General features: G+C 41.7%; 1 protein-coding gene across 2 annotated transcripts in view; it reads left to right on the forward strand.

Moving 5' to 3' along the window:
* The window catches only part of otofa (otoferlin a), a 113,624-nt gene that overhangs the window by 56,282 nt on the left and 31,855 nt on the right, over positions 1-25,487 (forward strand). For both annotated transcript variants that reach the window (XM_083789651.1, XM_083789652.1), the window contains exons 6-19: positions 7,413-7,486; positions 8,436-8,565; positions 8,748-8,802; positions 11,044-11,175; positions 13,464-13,526; positions 13,782-13,866; positions 14,203-14,362; positions 14,850-15,036; positions 15,637-15,823; positions 16,625-16,848; positions 21,334-21,442; positions 21,830-22,019; positions 23,684-23,804; positions 24,861-24,961. In XM_083789651.1, coding sequence (XP_083645777.1) covers positions 7,413-7,486; positions 8,436-8,565; positions 8,748-8,802; positions 11,044-11,175; positions 13,464-13,526; positions 13,782-13,866; positions 14,203-14,362; positions 14,850-15,036; positions 15,637-15,823; positions 16,625-16,848; positions 21,334-21,442; positions 21,830-22,019; positions 23,684-23,804; positions 24,861-24,961 — 1,818 coding nt within the window. The remainder of the gene's footprint in view (positions 1-7,412; positions 7,487-8,435; positions 8,566-8,747; positions 8,803-11,043; positions 11,176-13,463; positions 13,527-13,781; positions 13,867-14,202; positions 14,363-14,849; positions 15,037-15,636; positions 15,824-16,624; positions 16,849-21,333; positions 21,443-21,829; positions 22,020-23,683; positions 23,805-24,860; positions 24,962-25,487) is intronic.

The following is a 25,487-nucleotide window of genomic DNA, read 5'->3' on the forward strand; positions in this document are numbered from 1 at the left end:
ACACTCCCCCCTTCCAGACATTATGAATATGAAATATCACAATGACTGGAAAGAAAAATAAACGCAACACCGTGAGCTTGCAGATCTGCTGTTTGAAGAATGAAGAATGAATGAAAAACGTTTTCTCCGCTCGCGATCGCTGATGAGATGAATCGCGCCGTGCCGTCCTCTCGCCGCATGCCGTCATGAAAACTCTCGGCCGCCGCTTGGTCGGAGACCCCCCTCGGTGGAAGACTCACTCGTTGAAGGGCCCTTGTAGAACGCCTCCCTCCTCGCCGCTGCTTGCTTGCCGTGAAGAGACGCATCCGCCCGCCGCTTGTAGTGTCGCCTTCCCCGGTCGGATCGCCGCCGCTTCCCGCCGATTTGTGGAGATCCGCAGGTCGCCCGTCGTTGCGCTGTAGAGGCGCTTCCTCCCGCTTCGTCGCCGTCCATGTCGGAGAGCACCGCACGTGCTGTTGGTCCCCGCATCCCTTTGTTCCGCCGACCGCCGTTCGCCGAAAAAATAAAATTCAACTCAACGCCAAATTGTCCAAATTGTCCAGTGGTCCACGGTTCGTTTTACCTGGAATGGAAAACCATCCCAAAAGCAGTTTTTTCAGGCTCCAACTTGTCGTGTAAATTCAACAAGTACACTCATCTAAACTGGACTAAAATAGACAAAGTAACGAAGAGTATAGACGGTAAACTCTTAGACGGTCGGATGAGGAAAATCACGCAGGCAGAGAGATGAGCTGAATATCCATCGATGTATTTATTTGCAGTAAGTCAGACAAAGACAGAGGGCTTTCCGCGGCCCTTGAGTTGAGCCGCGGAGCCCAGGGCACATGACCGTACGGTCACACTGCCCCCAACAAGACTAACTCAACATTGTATTTACAGCCATATATATGTGGTCTACAACAGACGGTATTTTTACATACGAATGTCATTGAGGTGCAGATAGAGTGACGTATGAGACTGGCCTCTTGGTGGAAACAATAGAGCATGTTAATTCCTGTCACACCTGGCCAGCCAGGCCACTTACTATCTAGGATGGCTAGACCCTGCTTTTGAATGACAAAGGCAGGCCTTGCATAGACCAGAGTGACTGCAGACTTTAAGACAGACAGAACACCTTTGTACAAGAACATTTGGTTATAGAATGACGAATTATTGAGGCCATATACGACATAATTCCCCCCTTGACCATCACCATGATGATGGTCACATAAAAATATGGAACAATAGTGTCGTGTAATTTGAATCATATATATATACTTGGTTAGTTATAGTGCAAGCCTTTCTCCCTTCATCCCATTACAGTGTTGTAACTATTTGCATATCAATTGTCCTACAGGCAGGAAGCCCTGTGGGCCTTCTTGGGGCATCTGATATTATCTATAGGCCTTCCTGTTTGTTTGATAAGGACAGGAGGCTACAGTTTGTCTAGGGACTGTCACAGTTGGGGGTCTTTTGATTAACACACACACACACACACACACACACACACACACACACACACACACACACACACACACACAGGGACAAAAGGTGACACCCACTGCAGGTTATGTGGTATAAAGAGATGTGCTGGGAGGTTTTGGGGGGACTTGTGGGTTGGAGGCCATGGAGGACAGGGCTTGACCTGGCCTGGAGGTATACCATGAGAGGATGACTTGAATGCTTGTAACTTGATGTAACTATGGGACATGCCTTGATTGAATAAAAGAAGGACTTTGCCTGGGAAAACGGAGCTCATTTCTCGTTCTTGATAGAGTGGGGAAATAAGGTTATAATCTACAAACTCCTGGAAGAAAATATACCACACTAATCAAAATAATACAAAACAAGTTAACAACACATAATAATAATAACCCATCCGTTACTACATGTGCAGGGCACAATACTGGGTTAAAAAACACAGCTGAAACATGAAGTGGAGTCTGTCAAATCCCGCAATTTCCTTCTTCCCATATTGCGCTGCAACGTAACTCTTTTTTTTAAACATATGTTTATTGATTTTCTTTTACAGTACAAAGAAGTATTTTCAAAACAATTGACATATATTTCCCCCCCCCACATCCCCATGGCAGCACAAATACAAAAAAAATCTTATCACGAAATGTTTTGACAACAATAAATAAATACAGAACAAAATAAATAAATAATAATGACAAAACGAAAAATAAAACGAAAATAAAACACATTACATACAGTTAAAAAAACAAATACACAATGTCCGTCACAGTTCCCTCCCCCCACCCCACAGCTGACTACTCCAATTAACCACTATACATCCAAAGCCTCTTCAATATCACCTCGCTTAATGAAGTCCAAGAACTTCTCCCATATCTTATAGAATACCGCAGGTTTCTTCCTAATTACATATGTTAGTTTCTCATGTGCCAAACTGGTTGTTAAGTTCCTCAGCCAAAAGCCGATCGTAGGGGCATTGACATTCTTCCAACATAGCGCAATTGAGCGTCTGGCCTGTAACAGGCAAAGGTCGGTCATTATTTATTACTATTTAGTGTACAATTTAATGGATAAATACTGAGTATACATAATTTAGGACAAAGAGGAACTGGACCTGATGTAATCTGAGAGACATAATGGACCACCGACCTCCAGAATGTTTTAATATCCTCACATTCCCATAAACAGTGTACCTTTATGTTCCCCACATTTATAACATAAATCAGGAATGTTTAGATCAAATGTATTTACTTTCTCCGGGGTTATGTAAGTTCTCATTATCCAATTATACTGAATTAGTCTTATTCTAGTATTGATAGTTTGTGTTTGTGCCTTGGAACATATTAAACCCCAATCAATTTCTGAGATTTCCACTTGAAGGTCCTGTGTCCATTTTTGTCTTATTTTCTCTGAGTCATCTTTATGAAACCCTTCTAGTATACCATACATTTGTGAGACCAACCCCTTTCCTAAACAATCCTGTTTGGAAAACCTCTCAAGCACGGTTAAGGGAGGTTGTTTTGTATTTTTGACACATGTAATAATAAAGTTTCTGATTTGCAAGTATTTAAAGAAGTGGTTTTGCGGTACCTAACATCTCCTCCTCAGCCCCTCAAAAGACATTAGATTGCCATTCTCGTATAGATCCACCACTTTCTTTAAGCCTTTATTGAACCATAATTTAAATCCCAGATCCCTTCTAGCTGGAATAAAATGTTCATTTCTCCAAATCGGTGCAAAGCAGGACAGCTCTGGGGTGTTTCCCATGAATTTATGGATTTCAAACCATATATTTATAGTATTGATTGCAACGTAACTCTAGTAGAAATTCTAGTAGCCTACAAATGTAAAAAGTAGATCAGGGGAACTGATATTGCCAGTAAATTGCAGCACTCACTATTTCTACTCACAATAAAGTTTACACTGATGTTGGGAAAGAAATAAAATTAAAACTAAAGCCAATTATTTATTTATTTTGAAAAAAAAATCTTTTCTTTTTCTTTTCAACAGATGGATAGTGGAAAAACTGTCAGTTTAACTCAGACACTGATGATTTGTGACCTCTTAGAATTGGAACAGCACCAGGAAGAGAACAAATAGGAAGGGAGGCAAAGACAAGTGTAGAAATATGTTCTGGTTTGTTATACAGCACACGTCCTGAAAGTCCACAGATCTAAATCACTGTCAGAGTTTGTCAGAGACTTTTGATGTAGCCTCAAGCCTGCAACTAACTTATATACAATTGATTTTCATTGTCATGCTCTATGTCACAGGAATAACACATCACAGCTACCGTGTATAGCTAGATCAAACCCAGGCTTCACTGGCTGAATGACAGCTAGGTTTTGTCTGGTTCTTCTGGTTGTAACTTTGTTTAGAAAGGTGCTTTATAAATAAAATGTACTTACTTATTCTAAACTTTGAGGGCATAATATATTGGGGGGGTTGGGGAGGGGGGAGTCAAAGCAAGAGTCAGTCATTCCAATGAACAGAACAGTGCCGGTCTTAGGTTTTCATATCGGCGTCAAGCTTCATGGTTTGTGGAGCTACTGTCAAAACAACAATTCAAAGTCACTTAGTGGTGTGACAATGAGAGATGAGTCTGCGGCTGAACCTCATAGAGGGGATGAGAGGGGTTCTTCAGGATATTCAATTCAATTCAATTCTCTTTATTGCAGACTCAGGGGAATCCATATCACAGTATAAAACAACAGTACAATAGATAAAAAATAACAATATAGAAAGAAATATACAATAAAAAGAGTTCCACCATGTTCAGTTTCGAACATACAAACAAGTTCGCCAATGGTTCCACAGTCTGTGTAGATAGTGTTAGATATTATATATATATGCAAAGATATATTGCCCAGATTGCCCAGATTAACTTTGGACCTAGCCTTACTCACATTTTTGTGCAGTTCATTGGCATCCTTTGTGTTGATATTAGCTTCCTCAGCTAGCCGCTATAGTAGCCGGCCGGGGAGGTGGGATTGTGTTCTGTTGAAGGCACTGGAGAAGTTGAAGATCGTAATCTGTCATGGTGCTCCATGGCCTCCAAGTCTGTGTCTGTGTGTGTGTGTGTGTGTGTGTGTGTGTGTGTGTGTGTGTGTGTGTGTGTGTGTGTGTGTGTGTGTGTGTGTGTGTGTGTGTGTGTGTGTGTGTGTGTGTGTGTGTGTGTGCTCTGTGGATCAGGTAGATGATCGCATAGAGAGATAAGCCAACTCTTCATGATGAACACCCTGCTACTCATGCACCATCATCTGCCTCAGGGACGGGTTGAAGAGATGCCTGATCTGCACGGCACACTACTTGAGCATCCTTTTGGGGTTTGTGCGTGATTTATGCTCACGCTGAACTGCTTCCTCACCTGGGGTGGGTCCTGGGCTGTTTAATTAACTTGTCTTTAAATGCTCTCAAAGGTGTTTCATTATTACATAATAGATTACAATAGGGGTGCCCACACCTTTTTGACTTGAGAGCTACTTTCAAAATGAGTAGCTCAACAAGATCTACCAACCGAAAACATTATAATACCATTGCTGAAAATGGCTTTGTAATAACGGCGCTGGCATTACATGTAAGACATATACCGGTACAATGGGGAATGGGAAGGGAGAAATGGAATAGGTATAGAGATTTTGTACTTTGTAATTCTACCGACATTTGTGCACAGCAACACTCTATGTCAATTAATCAAGTCAACTTAATTCAAGTGGCAGATTAAATATTCTTTAGGGACATGTCATGTGATCTACCTGCACAGCCTTTGTGATCTACTGGTAGATCGCGATCTACCTTTTGGGCACCCAGAATTAACACGGTAAAATCCCCAGGGTTAATTTAACAAGCAAAATCACAGAGCCAACACAGGACAGGACCACATCTTCTGCTGTATGCGTGGTGGTTGCTGTATGCCCTGCTGTGTGACTGGGTTTGGATTAGTGCCCTCCCTTTTCTCTCCTCTCTAACCGCCTGCATCCGTCCCTCCCTCTTCATCCCTCATCTCCTGTGCCCACCACCTGCTTGGTCTCGAATACCTGTATCCCACAGACTAGAATATGGATATATCGAGAAACACGTCAAAGTCATTTTGAGAGAAAAGAGTCAATCTAATTCGCTCCCTATGATCTGACTGGGACCAGTGCTGAGTTGTATGTGGTATGTATGTCTTTTGGTAGCTTGTTATAAAAGGAGTTGTTTGGAGCTGAATGGTTTGGATTAACCTCTTTGAACATTTTCTTTTTCTTTTGAACAAATGAAGGGCTGTCTGAAGGGCTGCTCTCTGTGAGGTGACAGGAAAGTGTATCAGACAGTTTTTGTTTTGTTACATTTAAACATTAATTTTGTATGGAGGCACACTGTGCTTTGTGGTTGTGTGAGCAGGTGATGTTCAAAGAAGAAGATTATAATTTTGCTCTCTGTGAGGTGACAGGAAAATGCATCAGACAGTTTTTGTTTTGTTTAATTTAAACATGAATTTTGTATGGAGGCACACTGTGCTTTGTGGTTGTGTGAGCAGGTGATGTTCAAAGAAAAGAAGAATAGAATTTAGCTTTGATTTCAATTGACAGCAAATGCTTTTGACCTTTAACTTGATGAGCCATTCTTAAGTATTTCTTAACTATATGCTCGCTCTCTCCTGAGACTTTAACCTTTTTACTGCATGGCACTGCAGGAGTCTAGCCGTCTGTGTGTCCATAGCTAATCTCACAATCCTCTTGACTGATCAGAGCCAAATGTTTTTTGCACATTGTCAGTAGGCCACAGAAGTACCTCGACTAATTTGTTTTCACATACTTTGTACACACATGTTTTTAACTGCATTTTATAATGGATGTCAACAGGGCTCTGATCAGGCTAAAACCTTCCCCGAATGTTCTGCATATGGTGAAAGGCAGGGGCTAAAATAGAATAGAATAATGCACAGGAAGATCAAAGCAGAACTGAACTCTGATAGACCGCTTCATTCTCAATGCTTGAGGAAACAAACAGAAAACGTGCCATTCATCACTTCACTATCAAACTGTATATCCATATCCACTGCAAATTGAAGGCTCACACTCATTTTAAATTATTAAGGCCCCTCATTTTGTCAACGTGCTGCTGGTGACATCACTGGACCTTTTGTCATTGTTCTGATATGCGATCCTGATAATGCCAGCCTGAAGATATCAGATACCATTGTTTTGTGATTGACGGCATGGAGTGGCAGCAGTGAAGGGGGGAGGCGAAAAAATCAACTCATTTGAAGTGCTGGCTAGCAGCAACATTAAAAGCCAATCTACAAGCGGGTCAAGTCAAGTGTACAATGTTGCATCACAACACGTTATGTAATAATATATCCAATACCTGATATTAAAACTCCTTCAGCGCCACCTGGTGGTCACAAAAAATTTAAATTACGTCTTGTCGTCATTGGCACCCATTGCAAAGACGTCCATAAAACGGGATTACGGTCCTGGCACTTAAACAGCTAACTTATCCAATGCCTAATGACCACTAGCTAACACTGACTCCCTGAGGCAGAGAACTAGGGGATTCCTAAGAGCGGTCCCTATGCTCTGTAACAACTTGCAGGACTGCGTGAGCCACTGATGGCTCCGTAACATCCAAGTTGTAAAATCTAGCAACAGTCGACGGTGAGGACCAGCTTGCCGCCGTACACACATCCTGCATCGAGACACCTTTATAGAGTGCCCGGGATGTGGAGTGTGCTCTCATGCAGACCCAAGGGCGGAAGAATCTCCGCACTGGAGTAAGCCAACTGTATGGCCCCAATCCACTGGGACAGCCTGACTTTAGTAACAGGCTTCCCTTTTGTGAGTGTATTAGTAGACTACTGTTCAGCGTCCAAGATTGAACGCCCCCCATTCGGCGAAAATGTGAGCGCAGTATTTATTTAACATAACCCATGGCCTCTAATCCCTTCCGTCCTCTTTGTCTTTGCCCTCCATCAGAGCAGGGAAGGGAGTGTTGAATGTCATGAAGCTCGGAAAGATCAAGCTCTCCAAAGATGACCACAAGAAAACAGGTAAACAACAACAATCTGATAATGTTCTACACAGTGTTGACAATAATGGACATGACCAATGTCCAACATAACAATGTAATCCAGTTTACAAGACATGTACAGTAGTGCTTTTGGAAATTGTTAAATGGCCACTAAGTGAAAACCACATGCCTCTGCAGATTTGCTGATGAGGAACAGAATCATAGAGCTGATGCATGATGTTATGACAGATAGCTCAGCTGATCTCCTAGCCACGGCAGTTGCACACCCTGCTACTCATTCGCGTATCATGACATTTCACGCTGCAGTAATCGGAAGGCTGACAACAACTCCACCTGATTCAGTGCTCTGTTATTGAGGCATGCACCGACGTGTCAATTTGCCATGCCTTGTGTGTTGTTGCCTTCGTCACAACACAACTCCCGTAGAATGGAAGTGAACGGAACACTGAGGCTTCTGATGCAGATGTGTGCCCTTAAGCTGCAAATAAATATACATTTTTGACAAGAGTGGCCATCCTCACTGAAGTGTATTAATCTACGGTGCATGGTTCCCAATTTGTTTTGGAACAGAACCCACTTGAAAATCTTTGTTCACGGCACCCATCTGACCACATCTGACCACCGGCATCTGTTTAAATGCATTCAGATGGGTGGGCCTTTCCATGTTCTGGATTGGTTCAATGGAATCAATGTATTATACTTGAAGTTCTTATTTATTGGGATCACTATGAAAACAAAACAAAGTTTTAAAGAAAAAATACCATATCACTTTAAATATATCTGTATTTTATTATATATTATAAATTTAGAATGATTTATTTAGTGTTTTGCCAATTATTTGGGGGCCCACTTGCAATATCTTCACGCCCCACCAGGAGGCCCCAGTGCACAGCTTTGGGAATCGCTGGTTTACAGTATTTGTTTGGTTTTACCGCGTTTTACAACACCTCTGTTATGTTGCTGTCTAGATGAGCCGGCCATCCTTGACCTGGAGGCCATCCTGGACAGGAGGGCGACGCGTATGGGCGGAGCCCTGGACCCTGACACTGTGTCCCTGGCCTCAGTCACTGCCGTCTGCACCAACGTCTCCAATAAGAGGTCCACACACACACACACACACACACACACACACACACACACACAAACCGGTATATTTCATATGTCACATTTTTCTTTTGGTGTTCTCGCAAAAAAAACGTGGGACTGTAGGAGTGAATATTATGACAAAAATAATTTTATGCTGCCCTTGCAATGTGAATTATATTCCTCTATTCCTCCAGGTCAAAACCAGACATCAAGATAGAACCTAGTTCTGGGAGACCGGTGGATTATCAGGTGTGTGTGTGTATGTGTTCTTGTGTGTGCACGCTCGCTCGTGCATGTATGTGTATGTGTATGTGTGCGTGTGCGTGTGCGTGCATGCATGCGTGAGTGTGGTATGTATGTGCACAATATGCATGTGCCTTTGTTAATCTGTTTACATGTGTCTTTTGTGTTTGAGCCTGAGAGCAGAATGAGCCAAACTGCTGCAATCTCAGCATCATTGCATTAAAGCAATGGGAGAAAAAATTTTGTGAATGAACAAGGTGAAGTTACATGAGCGAGTGGGAGTGTTGATGATGCTTCTACTGTTGAGGAGAGACGAGCCTCTCTGATGTGTTTGGAGAGAAACAAAAAACAGTCAATTAATTTTGCATTTTTCAACTTTTCAAACTTCTGTGACAACATAAACAACACTTCTTTCTTATGACCTAATTATTTCAGACGGTCCCCATGCTCACTCGTCTGTAAACAGACCAATGTTATTTCTCGAGCTCGCTCGGAGCATGGCTGGCTTTGTTGAAAATCTTATTTGCAGCTCGCAGGATATGTTGTTTGTGCATTTTGCTATTGACCACAGAGATTTATTATATTTAAAAATATAGAAATAAAAATGTACTTCTCCATCCGTTTTCCTGTATCCCCCTTTGCACAGTTTTTTAAGAAAATGTGAGCATGTAAAATAAACAACACACAAATTCAGTAAATGGTTTTACAGTCCATTGTTGTACATAAGTGCTTCAATGTGAGACTGCATAACAAGTACGGTACTTCAATTTCGAAGCTCATTACACATTTTATTTCCACATCTATCAGTGTTGTTGGTTTCATCGCAATCGGACGCTTGCGTTCATGATTTGCTGTCCAAGATTCTGTTAAAAACAGGCCACTCTGCAAACTTTAGGCATCGATGTTATCCAATCAGGATGGAATATGATCTTGATCACATGACTATATAGAGATCATGTGTACTGTTATAAGTTGGCCTCCTGTTAGCGCTATAAAAGGCAGATGTAAAACGTGCAGAGCAAAGGTTTTTCCTTGGCCTCTAGGGAGTGCAGCATACAAGGTTTCAGGTACAGTTATAGGTAAAAACACAAATTGGCCCCTTATAGCGCCACCATGAGGCTGATTCGAAAATCTTCTAGTGGCATTTCTTCCTCTGCCTAGGGGTGCAAAATCTCAAGCAAATTGCATGCTGTGTTCATGATTTGAGGCATGATGTTAAAAATCCTGCAAACGTTGGAAGCCAATCTTATAGCCAAAGACCCGTTTTGTCTAATGACTAGATTAGATACTTTTTAACGATTTGCGTGATGTTTGGAGTACTGTCAAAAAAGTGTTTTTCTGCAATCAAGCTTATGGTGCCACACAGACGGACAGGATGCAAAACATATTCTCTCTTTATTTATTTGTATTTTTTTAATTTATACATTCATTTAACAGGGACAATACAAAAAACAATATATCAAATTATTTTAAAAAAACTAAACCGTTGCATTGTTTATAGGGGTTTATAGCCGAGGCTAATTTGCGACCCCAGTCCCTGGTTAGGGCTTTCTATACAAATATGTTTTCGGCCCAGCAGAGACAATGAGGCTGTTAAAAAGGAATGGTGGACTGATTAGTGCAACACTCCCACTCCAATTCAACCCAACCTCTCATTTCAGCCAGTGGCCTATATAGCTTAAAAAACGAATAGCTGTAGAGCTTAAAAATACTTCATGCTTTAGCTTAGTGTAGATTTGCAATTTACTGTATGTCTCGTCTTATCTTTCCTTTCTTCCCACTGTCTGTGCTCAAGCTGTTTCCATCACAGATAATTAAGCCATTGGGACACGGCTTGGAGCTATAATACTTTGGTCTTCCTTGTAGACTGAACTTGCTTATTCAGTCTCAGTCTCAGAGAATAATCACAGGCCAAGGAACTGCAATGTGCAAAATTCTATGTTGCCTGCCTGGTGTTAGAATGGATGCGGAACGTTCATGTTGAAATGTTGTAGTAATTGTCTAAGCATTGTGCTAATCAGTGCCAGGATCTGAAAGACTGTGTTTACACGGGGGGCCGTGATTACCTATTCCTACTGTAACATGAAGGACAAAGTGACAAACTGCATGGACATATCAAACTATGAACTGTGTATAGTTGATTGATTTATAATGGCATAATTCACAACACTAGATAGACACTGGTGGGATTACATGATCTTGTTTTGGCTTACGCTCCGTTCCGGTGCGTCCGACGTCTCCCTTCAGATCAGCATCACAGTGATCGAGGCCAGGCAGATGGTGGGCCTGAACATGGACCCGGTGGTGTGTGTGGAGATCGGAGATGACAAGAAGTACACTTCCATGAAGGAGTCTACCAACTGCCCGTATTACAATGAGGTGAGTCCTGCCTCTGGGAATGAACTCTATCGTTATGGTAATTTTATGGTAATCTGATAACTCAGTCTCGGGAGTGCCAGTTTCACTTCTCATGCGGTTCCTTTTTGCTTCCAAGAAATCACAACTATAAAGCTGAGGCTTATGTCATATTATTAACCTGGTTAGATCAAGGGTTCTCAACCCGTGGGTCGCGACCCCTCAGGGGGCCACCAAATTATTTTGGGGGGTCCCCAAATTATTTTATTTATTATTATTTTTTTTTTCAACTGAACGGCTGGGAAATGGAAATCAAGAGTTTACATAGTACACAATAGTGTATGCATAAACGTTCCTTAATGATTAGATCTGGTTTCAGTATCCATATACCAGTATTTTCTCTATTATTAAGGTTATTTTTGCAGTCAGTTTGTATTGGGGGTAGAGCTATTAACGGGTCTTTTTTTTTTAATTAAAATAAATTAATCTGTGACATTTTATAGATTCCGATCCGTTTCCGAAAACATTTTCAAATAGTTAAACCAAACCCGAATGGATCCGTGATTATCTCGCCCGATTCCGACCTGTTCCAAGATTTATTTTAAATGGCGGCGCCGACCGACATCCGATTTTACCGACATTTCGAGAGACCCGACCCAGCCAGGCAGACATAAATGTGGACTTTATGAAATAATATAGCGGACGTATTGACCAATTACCATTTTATGAGAGAGAGAGAGAGAGAGAGAGAGAGGTTTGCTGCATGCTGCAGCGGAGGGTGGGAGGGCTAAAGAGAGACTTGTCTCTTCTCTTCTCCTCAGTGTGTGTGCAGCGTGCATTTAAAATGAACCAAACAGATCATTTGTTTTTTACACACAATCATAAGAGTTTTAGCAGACCGGTCTTTGCTGAATGGAATATTAACAAGGCACGACACTCAATGCACTTATAAACAGTTCCTACTTTGCTCTCTTCTTTATCCACGTGTGGGGATACAGGATACACAGGAGAGTTGTCATGGTTGCTTTAACCTTCTTATATTGGAGAGAATTTAATTGGGAGGTACAGGAGTAGACTGTTGGAGATCATGTAATCATAATGCAGCGAACCATTTTCATGTCTTTTAGTTAGATGAACTAAAACTCTGAGGTGTAGAGAATTACCCAGAGAATTGTTGCTGAGACGAGCTGAAATCTTTATAAGAATGACGGTGATTAGATTAGGCTGATTCTTGGAGGTGGAATTCAATATTAATTCATGAATTAATTATAGAAAAACATGCCCTCCTGACATCATTCAATGCTCCACTTTATTCACCCTTTTTTAACATTATTTGTATGGAAAGGGCTAATACTTTTCCAATGTTTAGTGTTGAGTTTTTTTTTTTTTTTTAACAATATATTTATTGCATTTCTCTTTTTTTGACAAACAGACAATACAACAAAACAATACACAATACATCAGACAATACAATACAATTACTTAAAATGAAAACCAAACAAAAAACCAAACAATAACATACAGTACATACATACATATATAAGTACAGTATAATAAAATAAGGGCACTTAGAATGGTAACAACAAGACCAAACAGCTGCAGAGAATACAATTAGACATTTTCAGTTTCCACCATTAAATAAGATAAATCACGATGATGAAGACACAATGATAACTCCCTAAACCACTGAGCAATACTGGGTTTGCCTATCTTTTTCCACGATAAGGCTATAGCCCTTTTGGCTTGTAGTAAACATAAATCTAGAAATCTTTGTTCGCTACTCTGAATCTTATGGCCAGGTGGGTACAGACCTAATAGAAACAGTTTTGGGTCAAGCTCAATATCTATCGACAATATCTTCTGAATCTCCCTCCTCACTTCTTCCCAGAATTCTTTCACTCTTGGACATGCCCACAGACAATGGAAAAGTGTACCTTTGTCTTTACCACATCTGATACAAGTATCTGGAATATCTGCACTAAATTTATTTAATTTCTCTGGAGTATTTACTTGCTATCTTTTCTGTACAGGCCTCTGTTTCTATTCTGAAAGGTCAGAAATACAAAGATGCAACAGACTATTCAATGCTATTGCCTTGATATTCACATCAGATATGATACTGTATTTGTTGTGACATTCCCTATACGGTACTGCAGTGTACTGTAGACTTCCTTTGCTCAACATGATTTTGAATCTGAACATCAACCACCAACACAGATAGCAGTACTCCTCCAATATACAGTATGATTCAATTGTTAAATGAAAAGAGTTGGAAAAGACTTTGAATTTACAGACTTGTCTTCTATTTGCAGTATTTTGTTTTTGACTTCCACGTGCCACCAGATGTCATGTTTGACAAGATCATCAAGCTCTCGGTAAGTAAATCACTACCATACAACTAAATCATTCGCACACCATAATACTGTACAGTATGCACATATACAAAACTGATGCACTTTGATGAAGTAGTTCAGTCATTATAGCCTTGTTAACATTATAGTCATGTTGCACTTAAACGTTCTCTCCCAAAAATGCCCAGTTATGTTCTTGTCTGTGCAGTTTCCAAGACAACCATGGCCACATAGTGTGTATAGTACTTTAATATTTTACACTCCACTCTTTCTAAATAGGTCATTCACTCCAAGAACCTTTTACGCAGTGGGACCTTGGTTGGTACCTTCAAAATGGATGTCGGGACAGTTTACTCTCAGCCTGGTGAGCTTTAAGATTTAGCTGAAATATTATGAGTTGTGACAACATTGTTTGCAATAATCATTCAAAAACCTTACATTTTCTTTCAATGTACGTCACCTGACATTGCCACAAGTCAAAACACAGCTGTGGTTTTCTAAGTCAATGTGTACCACCAACAAGATTTACAACTTCATCACAGTATAAGTGGAACAGTTTCACCTTTTGTTATTTAAGCGCCTCCACGTCCATGTTTTAGTTTTTTGTTGCTAGGCTTTTTGCAACAGGCTAGTTAAATTAAACAATGCGATTAAAATTGCTTTATTGATCAGTTGACTCATTCATTGATATTCCTACCAGAGCACCAGTTCTACCACAAGTGGGCTATGCTGTCTGACCCCGATGGCATCACAGCAGGCTGTAAAGGATACATCAAATGTGACGTTTCTGTAGTTGGGAAGGGTGACAACATCAAGACGCCTCATAAGGCCAACGAGACGGATGAAGATGACATAGAAGGGTAAGTGGGACTTTGGGGAGGCATCACTTGTGGAAAAGACATTAAATGAACACTGAAAGAATTATATACACATAATTATATTTATTCACAGTCGGGGAGTGTCAGGATTACCTGCTGAATGTTCCAATGTGTCATATAAGACATTGGGATACTCAAACTAAGGGAGTTAATCTGATTATTTATTTTTACATTCAGATTCCTAAATGTTCACTGAAATGCCTCTTCAGATACACAAACACAATCTATAGACAGTTCCAGTAGTGATATTACTGTGATTTATAACACCAAATATTGTTTCAAGATGTGCACCAAAGATATGTCCATAATTTTGAAATAATATTATCCAAATAATATTGTCCAAGTCTCTATATTACATTTATAACTGTGTTTTCATTTATAGTATGTTTGTCATCTGAGTAGCAGGCAATTCGCTATTCTTCAACTCTATACGACATATTTTACAGTAAGTATTGCCCCCTTTTTACAGGAACCTATTGCTTCCTGAGGGAGTCCCATCAGAGAGACAGTGGGCCAGGTTCTATGTGAAGATCTACCGAGCCGAGGGTCTTCCTAAAATGAACACCACCATCATGGCCAATGTGAAGAAGGCCTTCATAGGAGAGAGTCGAGACCTTGTAGACCCCTATGTACAAGTGCAGTTTGCTGGGCAGAAAGTATGTCACTCCACACGCGACTGTCTTTACTCCACACTCAATTGTATAGGGTTTATATTTTCAGAATATTTTCAGGTTTATAAGACCTGTGTGAAGTGAGGGGCGCTCTAATCAATTATTGACCTTATACCAACCTTGAAACATACCTTAGTTACGTCACCAAGAATGGTGGTCCCTTATTGGCCAAGGGTTTCCACCGACATACCGACAGCCGATTTGCTCAGACACATGACGTAAATTCTCCATTCATTTAATGTTTGTGATAAGACTAGCTAGCTAGCTAGCGCCCCTCACAGAGAAGACTGGATTTTTTCCCCTTATACTATACACTTATGCCCACATCAAAGGACTGTTCCTCTAAAAGTGTGTGCATAATCTAGTTATCTCTTGAAAATAAATGAATGGGTCATTATCTATGTACAGTACATATGCCTAACTGTTTTGGAACAGTTTCAATATCAGTCGCATCATTAAAGTTGCACCATGCTGGGATATAGAGAAGTCCAGAACGGTTGTGTTACTGTGATTGCTAATTGTCGTCGTACTATTCAGTTCAGTTGTAGTTGTGTGATTTGGTTTTGTAACTCTGTTTGAACCCAGGGGAAGACTTCAGTCCAGAAGAGCAGCTATGAACCAGTCTGGAACGAGCAGATCATCTTCACTGAGATGTTCCCTCCACTCTGCAAACGTATGAAAGTCCAGATACGAGACTCCGATAAGGTCAACGACGTTGCCATAGGAACTCACTTCATCGACCTGCGCAAGATATCCAATGACGGCGATAAAGGTGCTTAAAAATACGTCTTGAAAAGTGGTGTCAGTGACAGTGTGGTTAGGTAGCATTGATTTGTTGTCAGGCATATTAATTAGCCGGTCTAAACTAGATGGTCTACTACATGAATGTAGTATGTGGTAATTAGCCATGCTAGAATGGCTTGTTATAGGTTCATTATTTTCATCAGTTTATTGGAGCAAGATGACCTTTCTGACCCTATCATGGCTGTGTAGATATGTTAACATTCAAAGGGATTGTCAATCAATATATATTAACCACATAACCATAATGTCCCTATTTTGGGCTTGTCATAGTGGGCAAACATTTGGAGAGATATTAGGTAAATTAAAGAGTAGATGTACTTTAGGGCAGTGGCTCAGGAGGTAGAGTGGCTGTTCGATCCCTGGCTCCTCCCGGCTATGTGTTGATTGCTCCCGATGAGCAGGTGAATATTGACCCAGTACAAATTATTAACAATGTCTTGTGAGTTGTGACTAAACCACCCTGTCTCACCCAAACACTGAAATAGCACAGATTAGCATTTCCGTACATATACAGTAAAAAAACCCAAAATCCGTACATATTACACTGAAATCTTCCCCGGCATAGACTGTGACGGAGGGGTGCCGTCTCTACCCAACTTGAGCCACGAGAGACACCAGCGCGCGAGTTGCCGCGTCGAACGTTGCGATGTTCGGTAGTCGAGCCGACTCAGCCCCGTCCGAGTTGTAAATAATATCTACACTGGTTCTTTGGTACCTTCCCACCATGGGCCTCATCATCTGTCTCTCTTCCATCCCCCTGCTCCTACAGGGTTCCTGCCCACCATGGGCCCAGCCTGGGTCAACATGTATGGATCCACGCGCCAGTACAGCCTGATGGACGAGCACCAGGACCTCAACGAGGGACTGGGCGAGGGCGTGTCCTTCAGGGCCCGCCTCCTGGTCTCTGTTGCCATGGAGATCCTGGACGTCACAAACGCCGAGATCATGAACTCCACAGAGGTGCAGGTGGAACCCATGGCCAACATCTCAGAGGTGAGCTATACTCGTCGGCTTGGCTGGACGCGCGGCGGAGTGGTCACTGGGTAATTACAGTAGCATTTGCAAGCTCGTTAACTGTTTAAGTGCCAGGGACGTTATCCCGTCTCATGGACGTCTTTGCAATGGGTGCCACGCCCGTTAAGACGTCCTCCCAAATAAAAATAAAAATAAAATAAAAATTATCTTATATAATAATATTATTTATTTTAATATTATTTTTTCAACCATATTTTGGAAATTCCTCTAATCTGGTGTACAGGTGATGACATGCACATTGCTTTATAATGGGAGAATTGGCACTCAGAGCCTAAACTGGTGACCACCAGGTGGCGCTGAAGGAGTGCTGGCTCGTATAATATATATTGTGGAACTCATTATTGACTAATCTTAAGTTATTGTCATAAAATCTTGCCAATTCTTTTTAATCTCCACCAGGAGATAATTGCATTCGGCCCTGTGTGTGCACGTGCGTGTGTGTAGCTCTACTGTATATCAATCAGTATACTTGTTGGTTGGTATAATGATCCATGACAGTGCCTGAGATGGTAACAGAGCAATTAAACACACCTACTCTGATTTCTCATGGGGGCTATGTTTACCTCCTGTTTCCTCACAGGCACACTCAAACTTTCTCTGAATTCCGTTGTGGAGAGAGAAAGTTCTCCTCTGGTGGAAATTATGTTCTGACATCAAAAGTGAAAGCAATACTGCTTTCCTGTAATGTCATTTATCATAGCCTCAGGATGTTCTGCCCTTTTATCCGCCTGAGTCTGCCATCAAAGGTCCGATGCTACCGATCCATTGCTCTACATTATGTTGTTAACTGCTCATTAGGGAAATAACTACTGTAGGCCTGGCTGTCGGGCTGTGAATGCCTAGCCCAGGAGACCTCTATCCTTCATACCAGCCTATGGGGGCAGCTCCTGGTTAAGGATCTTGCCAAGAAGGAGAGTAAATGGGGGATTTCAGAAAAAGAGATAATAAATGGCAAATCCTTTATCCACCAGGAAAAAAAAGACTTTTTCGCACTACACTGGCTCTAGATAATGAGCATCAAAGAGAGAAGGAGAAGTATCAAAGGAGAGAAACGTCTTAATTTAGTTCCTTTGCTCCATAGTAGATTGGCTCCCAGGGCAGAACACATATCCATGGCTTGGCACAGAATATAAAAACTAGCCTGGCTTTTGACAGACTGATAACGTGGATTCCCTCACGCTTCATACCGGGGGAGGAGGCATGAGTGAATCCACGTTATGTGTCAGTGACACATCCCATCTGCAGCCCGAATAACATAATTATACACATGAAGACAGAAACATACAGTACAGATACAACGTTTTGGACACATAGGCCCTCATTTATCAACCGCCGAAATTTAACATTTCCGGAAAAGCTTGAAATTGAACGTGACAACGTTCAAAAGTCACGTCTGCTCGGCAGCTGTCGTACGCTTTGTCCTCACCTGTTTTTCTGTCTTAGAACAGCGGAGCAGCATTGTTTGACCAGCTGAGAGGCTGTCACAGGCATTTAAACATATGTTTTCACTCCTAAAATGTTAATATAAAACGGTATGTGTATGTAAAAAACAAAAGAGAGATTTCCAACTTTACAAGTAATTAAAATCGCGCAATTAAAAACAATATAACATGTTTACAATGTATTAGTTTGTGCTTAATCAAACAGTGCTTTACTGGCCTTGTTATGCGAGCGCACTTGTGAGATGATTTTGGAGCGCATGCAGTGATGCGGCATATGTGATTATGATATTATAAAAAAAAGGCATAAATGGACTGCACGCCTTTATTTCCAAGTGACAATGACAAGCATACAGCTTGCCTATTTGTAGTAAGTACTAGCAGGCTATAGGCGTAAGGGGCTTAATCATTCATTATTTAAATAAGTGCTTAGACTGGTTTTGACAGTTTTGACAGTTCAGATAAAAGCGTGATCATTTTCGGGGGTCGCGGCGTGCGTCGCCAATACATACCAGCACACATGCAAGCAAGCCTTCATCCATATGTTTATGATTCGTTCATCAATGATCAAATCACTACATAAACGTTGATTATGACTGCCTTGACGACATGATAGCCTATCTCTCATGCAGGCATCACTGACACTCACCCACAGGACTTTTTTTTTTTTTTTTTTTTTTTTTTGCGGCTTACGCCTTTTATTAGTTTTTGAAGGGACAGAGAGTAGGCTGACAGGAAACGGGAGAGAGATGGGGGAAGACATGCAGTAAAGGCCGTTTCGGGCTCGGGAGTCGAACCCGCGGCACACTGCGACTGGATTACCAGTCGGGTGCCCAGACGGTTACGCCACCGCCTGGGCCACCCACAGGACTTTAATATCACAGCAGTGCGCAGTATCACGCCTTCGCCCGTTCGCCGTGCACTGCGCACGAATGGGTAAAATTAATATAGGCCAGCCCAAACGTATTCCATTCATGGCGATGCGATGTCGATGTGTCATGTAGGTGCGTGCGTGCGTGCGTGGACATGACAGCAAGGCAAGCGAGGTGAGAGGGAAACAGACAGGGTAGGCCTACAACTTTATTTAATTCATGCAGGTGTTCGTTCTTTATTTATTTAACAACACACCAGTTAGTTGGGCTTGCAAGTTGCGTGTGCGTGCAGCGTGTGTGCGTCTGTGTGTGCGTCTGTGTGTGTGTGTGTGTGTGTGTGTATGAGAGAGGGGTGTGAGGCGGGCAGAAAGGCACGGTAACCATGGTTTCCAGATCGTATAGCAGTGGTTCAGGTCGCCAAAACGAGGGCGAGGCTTGATTTCTTAAGGCGTGCCAGATCAAATTCAGCCGTGACATTTATTAACGTGAGAACGAAATTAAGGAAGGATCAGCTGTTTGCGATCACTTTATAAATGCAGTGGCGACGTGGGTGTACTACGAAACCTGCACTCGAATCTGTGGCAGATTTTACACTCGATTGATAAATGAGGGCCATAGTGTTTTTCACACTCTTTATAGCTATATAAACATTGATGACTGAAATTATTTGACAAGTAATAAATCAAAAATCACACTTGTGTGAAGTGAGGGGGGCTCTTATTATCATACATCATCATACATCACATTCCGTGCTCAGCCAATTGTCAGCACTGTAGTCTCGTAACCAACTGTAGTCCCGTAAACCAGAGTCCAGACTCCATTCGGATGAATGGAAATGCGATTTCAAGGGGAGTGGTTATTCTTTGACGGGGCCCAAAAAAGGCAGAAAAGTGGATTGAGCCAATCATAACAATTTACTTATCGGGAGTTCTAAAGGTCTTTTGGCAAATGACTGTGAGCTTCAGTTCCTGAGGGATCATCACGGCTCTCTAGCATATTGCCGTATTTCGTGAAGAACGATAGCTCAGAACTGCCAAAACTGCTAAAATGGCGGAATTTTCACGAAAACAAAAGGGGTCTACGCCCTTTGAGCTTGACCCATAATAATTAATAATAATATCTGTTATTTATATAGTGCTTTTCATAAGTACTCAAAGACGCTTTACATGTGTGGGGGCCAGGGGAGATAGTATATCATTATAATAAGCATCAGCAACTGCTTGACAAAAGTGGCTTTTATGTCCAAATGTTCATTCTCTCCAACAATCTTAGGTCGCATTCATACCAGAGAGCTTTGCTGCGATTAAAACGAATCCTGCTGCGCATTGTCAGAAAGTGCGCTTCGTTTGGCAGGTGTGAAGGCTCATTCGAATCCTAATGCGCAGCAAATAACCGCATTTTACTCCGTCCAAAAACGTGGGTTTCGCTTCGCTTCGAATCGCACTTGACTACGATTCGGTGCAGGTGTGAATGCAATCCGCAGTAAATAAAGGAAATGAAGCAAACATAATGTGGCGGGTGAGGAGCTGAACACAGTTGGAGACGGTTAAGGCATATTTTACGCAGCGCAAAGATGTCCCGTTACTGTGGATAGACGTGGTCGAATAAGGAGACTGAAGCCCTGATCGAAATGAGGACGTGTAGGCTACATTAATCAATTGCTTAAGAAAACACATAAAAACACTGCAGTGTATTATAGCCTACATAATATTCTAATGTCTGTGCGTGCCGTAAACATGGAGTGCTGTCACTGTGTGGGACTGGGGAGTTATATCAGTGCGCTCATGCAGCGCTGTGCCTCCATGCCCAAAAGAACAGTGTGTGGCGGCTGCGTGCGTAGAGAGAGAGAGAGAGAGAGAGAGAGAGAGAGGGGGGGGGGGGGGGTCCCAGGCGGCACGACACATGCACGTTATGAGTGTAATTTTATCACCATAGATTTCACTGTGTAGGCTATAGTTTATGAACGGAACACATTGATAAAGGTCCCCCCTGCTGCGTTTCCAATTGCTGCGAATGACAGTTTGAAGGCAAACCGCAGCCAATTCAATATGCAAGAATCCCCTTTCCCCGCCCATACGGTTCTGAGTCTACCGAAGTATTAGGTGAGAATGTGACCTTATTCTCTCCCTCAGAGTGCCACAGGAAAGATAGACGAGTTCTTTCTGTTTGGCTCGTTCTTGGAGGCCACCATGATTGACAGGAAGATCGGTGACAAACAAATCAGCTTTGAAGTTACGATTGGTAAGTATTCTTTATTTTTATTTCCTTTTATTGAGGCGAGTTTAGTCTAAACTAAACTCGCCTCAATAAGAAAAAAGAACAAGAACTAGTGTAATTACTGTGTGGTCGTGAAATTGCACTGCTTTAATAAAATATTCAAGGCCAGGCAGTTAAGCCACTTAGTCCATGAAACCTCACACAGTTAGAAGGCATTAGCAGGGTCACTATTATTATCTATGCAGCTACATTGTCTGAAGGAAGCCGAAAAATAAGTTTTATTCTTTATATGTATCTCATCTAACCGTCTAACACAACATTGATGTAGCAACTGGAACATCGCGTGATGAAATGATGCCTAATAGTTTCACTGACTGAGTAACTCAACTGCACTATTTCCTCCCCATGCAGGTAACTATGGTAACCAGTTAGATGGAATAAGTAAGTCTGCGTCGACGAAAAAGAAGAGAAAAGAGACGGGGGAGAATGAGGAGGAGGAGTCTGAGCTGATGCAGAACAGCAGTGAGGACGAGGCAGATGAAGACGCTGACCTGGTCTCTGTGTCGTCCACTCCACTCATGAAGCCCTTCATCACTGACAGGTCAAGCCTCATTACAGCAGCCATTCTACACCTTTTGGGTGATCCTTTGACACACACACACACACACATACACACACACACACACACACACACACACACACACACACACACACACACAGCACCAATCAGTGCAGACGGGTCTGATTTTCATTTCAAGAACCCCAAGTTTACCATGCATTAGGCCAGGGGGTTTCAACGCTTTTGGCTGGGGGACCCCCGGAAATGCTTTGGCCATGTCTCGCGACCCCCGCCCGAATACAAACTGACAAAAATAACCTTAATAATAGAGAAAATATATCATAAATGAATACTGAAACCAGATATAATCATTAAGGAAAGTGTTATGCATGCACCACGTACTATGTAACTCTTCATTTCCATTTTCCAGCCATTCCGTTGCAAAATAAATATATATATATAATTTGGGTACCCCCCCCAAAGTAATTTTGCGACCCACAGGCTGTGAGAACCCCTGCATTAGGCCACAGACCCCATAAGTGTATACCGGTAAATGGAACCAAATATTGACCTGGGTTCCATTCGTTACAGAATTACCATATAACAGTCATTTAGATGAGGACCGGCCCTGGAAACCCTTCAAGGACCCCTGGGAGGTCCCCGTACCACACTACTGCAAACTACTGCGTTGGAAAACAATTTGTTATGGGCTGCTCGATTAAGTTTCAGCATGTAACCTCTGTAGTGCTCACAATTTGAGTGTTTCACAGTTAATAAAACTAATGGTCCGAAGTTTAAAGCTAATGAGATCAACAACTATATTTATGATGCAATCCATAGTCCCCTTTATGTCTGTTTTGACCTTTCTCTGTGTTCCTACAATTCCCATGGTGCAATTCATGGGCAAGCACCATGCTGTCACAACCATAAGGTCAATGGCCAGCATTATTACCTCGATCTGAATCATAATTATTATCTAAAGTCAAGATAATATGCTGTAAACAATGTGAATAAAGTGTGTAGGGCGTAAGTGGTTTACTTTACATCACACATTTGGGGGGTCTCAGCTTTTCTCAGATATAACTAGAAAAAGTGCCCTTCTGGGCACAGGTCTCCACCAGGATAGGAATGTAGGACATTGCAGCTTGCCTTCATCTGGTGGTTGGATAAAAGGGCAACAAAAGTAAATCAGGATGGAGTCTGAGAAATCTGAAAGACCGGTTTGGTTGAATGGCTCTAGAGAGACTGTGTACCAATTTGCGTGATGTTTGGACAAAATCTGTAGGTGTACTGTGCAAAAACTTGTTTTGCACAAAGCGGCCTCCTGGTGGCGCTATAACAGGCCGTTCTGGAAAGTTTGGGGCAGAGGTTCATCGTTGGCATCCAGGGAATGTGTGTGCAAAATTTGGCATCGACCGGGTTAACGGTGGCCGAGATTAGCTGCTCACGGACACACACACACACACACACGGACGGACGGACACACGGACGGACGGACGGAGTGCAAAACATACTCTCCCCCCATGCCTTCGGCCTGGTGGAGACAAAAAGGGCGTTCCAAGGAACAAAAGTTGGGATCAATTGAATCCACACTTCTTCAGGCTGTACTAACTTTGAATTGATCACAAGGGCCCTGTTTTGTGGCTTTCAGGCTGTGTGTGTTCCAGCTCATTATTAAATTTTTCATTGTTGGTTGCACTGCACAGGAACTACTTCCACCTTCCGTACTTTGGCAAGAAACCCTGTATCTACATCAAGAGCTGGTGGCAGGACCAGAGGAGACGACTGTACAACTCCAACATCATGGACAAGATCGCTGACAAACTGGTCAGTAAGAGTGCTGGAAAGTAACTAACATGTTGACCTGAGATCAGATTCTAAAAATGTCTTCTACATCCTGACAGTTTTCTGAAAAAGCCATGTTTCTATGTCAGTGGTTCTTTGATTTTTTCCAAAAATAGCAGACCTACAAGCTCGTAGCGCGCCACTCGGTGGCGCGCTATGAGCTTGTAGATCTGCTATTTTTGCTAAAGCATAACATAATGCTAACACCAAAAGGGGTTCCCGCCCCAAAATGGGCCAAGTACATTTTGAGGTATTATTGCTGTACTTTGCTGTATTTTCAGTACTTTTACTTCTACTCCAGTATCTCAGAGGCAAATATTGTACTTTTACTACATTTATTTGACAGCTTTGTTACTAGTTACATTGTAGATTTGGATTATTATTACAAAACATACACCAACCATTTCAGCCCTATACACGTGTGAGCTTGTAGATCTGCTACTTTCAAATGATTTTTATATTTTGAAAACTCAAAATTCTGCAAAATGATTACTTTTACTTTTGGTACTTCAAGTACATTTTGATGCAATTACTTTTGTACTTTTACTCAAGTACATTATATTATTATATTGCCGTATTGAGTTTAGAAATGTAACCAAATAGACCTTTATGGGTCCATTTGGTTACACTTGGAGGAACTATAAGCATTGTATATTCTACATTCTGTATCCAGAATGGCCAGAAGCTCAGGGTTTGTAGGACCTACTGTAGTACCAACAGTAGATTCATTCATTTTTTTCATTCATTTTTCTTCTTCTCAGAATGACATTGAAGGCAAACCCTAATTTTCTCATGATGCAGAGATTACAAAAGGTCGCAATCCAACAGTGTCATAATATTGTATATAAGAACAGCAGCATGAAGATAGAGATAGGAGAAGAAGGAATCTCACGCATATACAGTATAATATGAATGTTTCCAAAGCTTTTCACCACAGTACCAAATTAGTCTCGAATATGGGGTGGAATGTATATCCATAAACGGTATTTTGCAGCTATTGTATCCAAACGATCTACTGTATGTGTCGTATTCTCACAGGAAGAGGGTCTGAATGACGTTCAGGAGATCATTAAGACCGAGAAGACCTTTCCAGAGAGAAGACTCAGGGGAGTTATGGAGGAGCTGAGTGTTGGCTGCAGGTATATTCTGATATATTTAATGATGTGCATGTAATGCCTTTTGCGTATGTATAATGTATTAGGCTGTAGAGTTGGGCCGATAAGGGATATTCCAATATTGATTAGTGCAAGAGAAAATAATGATATATAGAATATAATATGGAATTACATATAGAATTACAATGACGGCAGAGCATGGGGTCATGACATTAACTAGTATAAAAAGCAGGTGGCTAGCGCACATCCAGTTCCTGTCTGGTGCTGGACTAAGGTAAGTACAGTGAAAAGAATAGAGTCCGCACACAGGTTTGCTCCAATGGTGTTTTTTTAAAACACCATAATATAAGACACAACGTTTCGGCCGCAGGCGGCCTTCATCAGGTGATCACCTGATGTCAATGTCACTGTCATGACATTAACGTCCTTATGATGTCATGTTGGGGCATATTGGAGGTTATCTAACTTTCTTATCAGGACATGCAGCGATACTGGGAGGAATCCGATTTGAATGTTGAAAAAAGTGTCTCTCTACTGTTAATATTAAGTG

Source organism: Protomyctophum parallelum (assembly GCF_964188405.1).
Source record: "Protomyctophum parallelum genome assembly, chromosome: 19".
Taxonomy (NCBI): domain Eukaryota; kingdom Metazoa; phylum Chordata; class Actinopteri; order Myctophiformes; family Myctophidae; genus Protomyctophum; species Protomyctophum parallelum.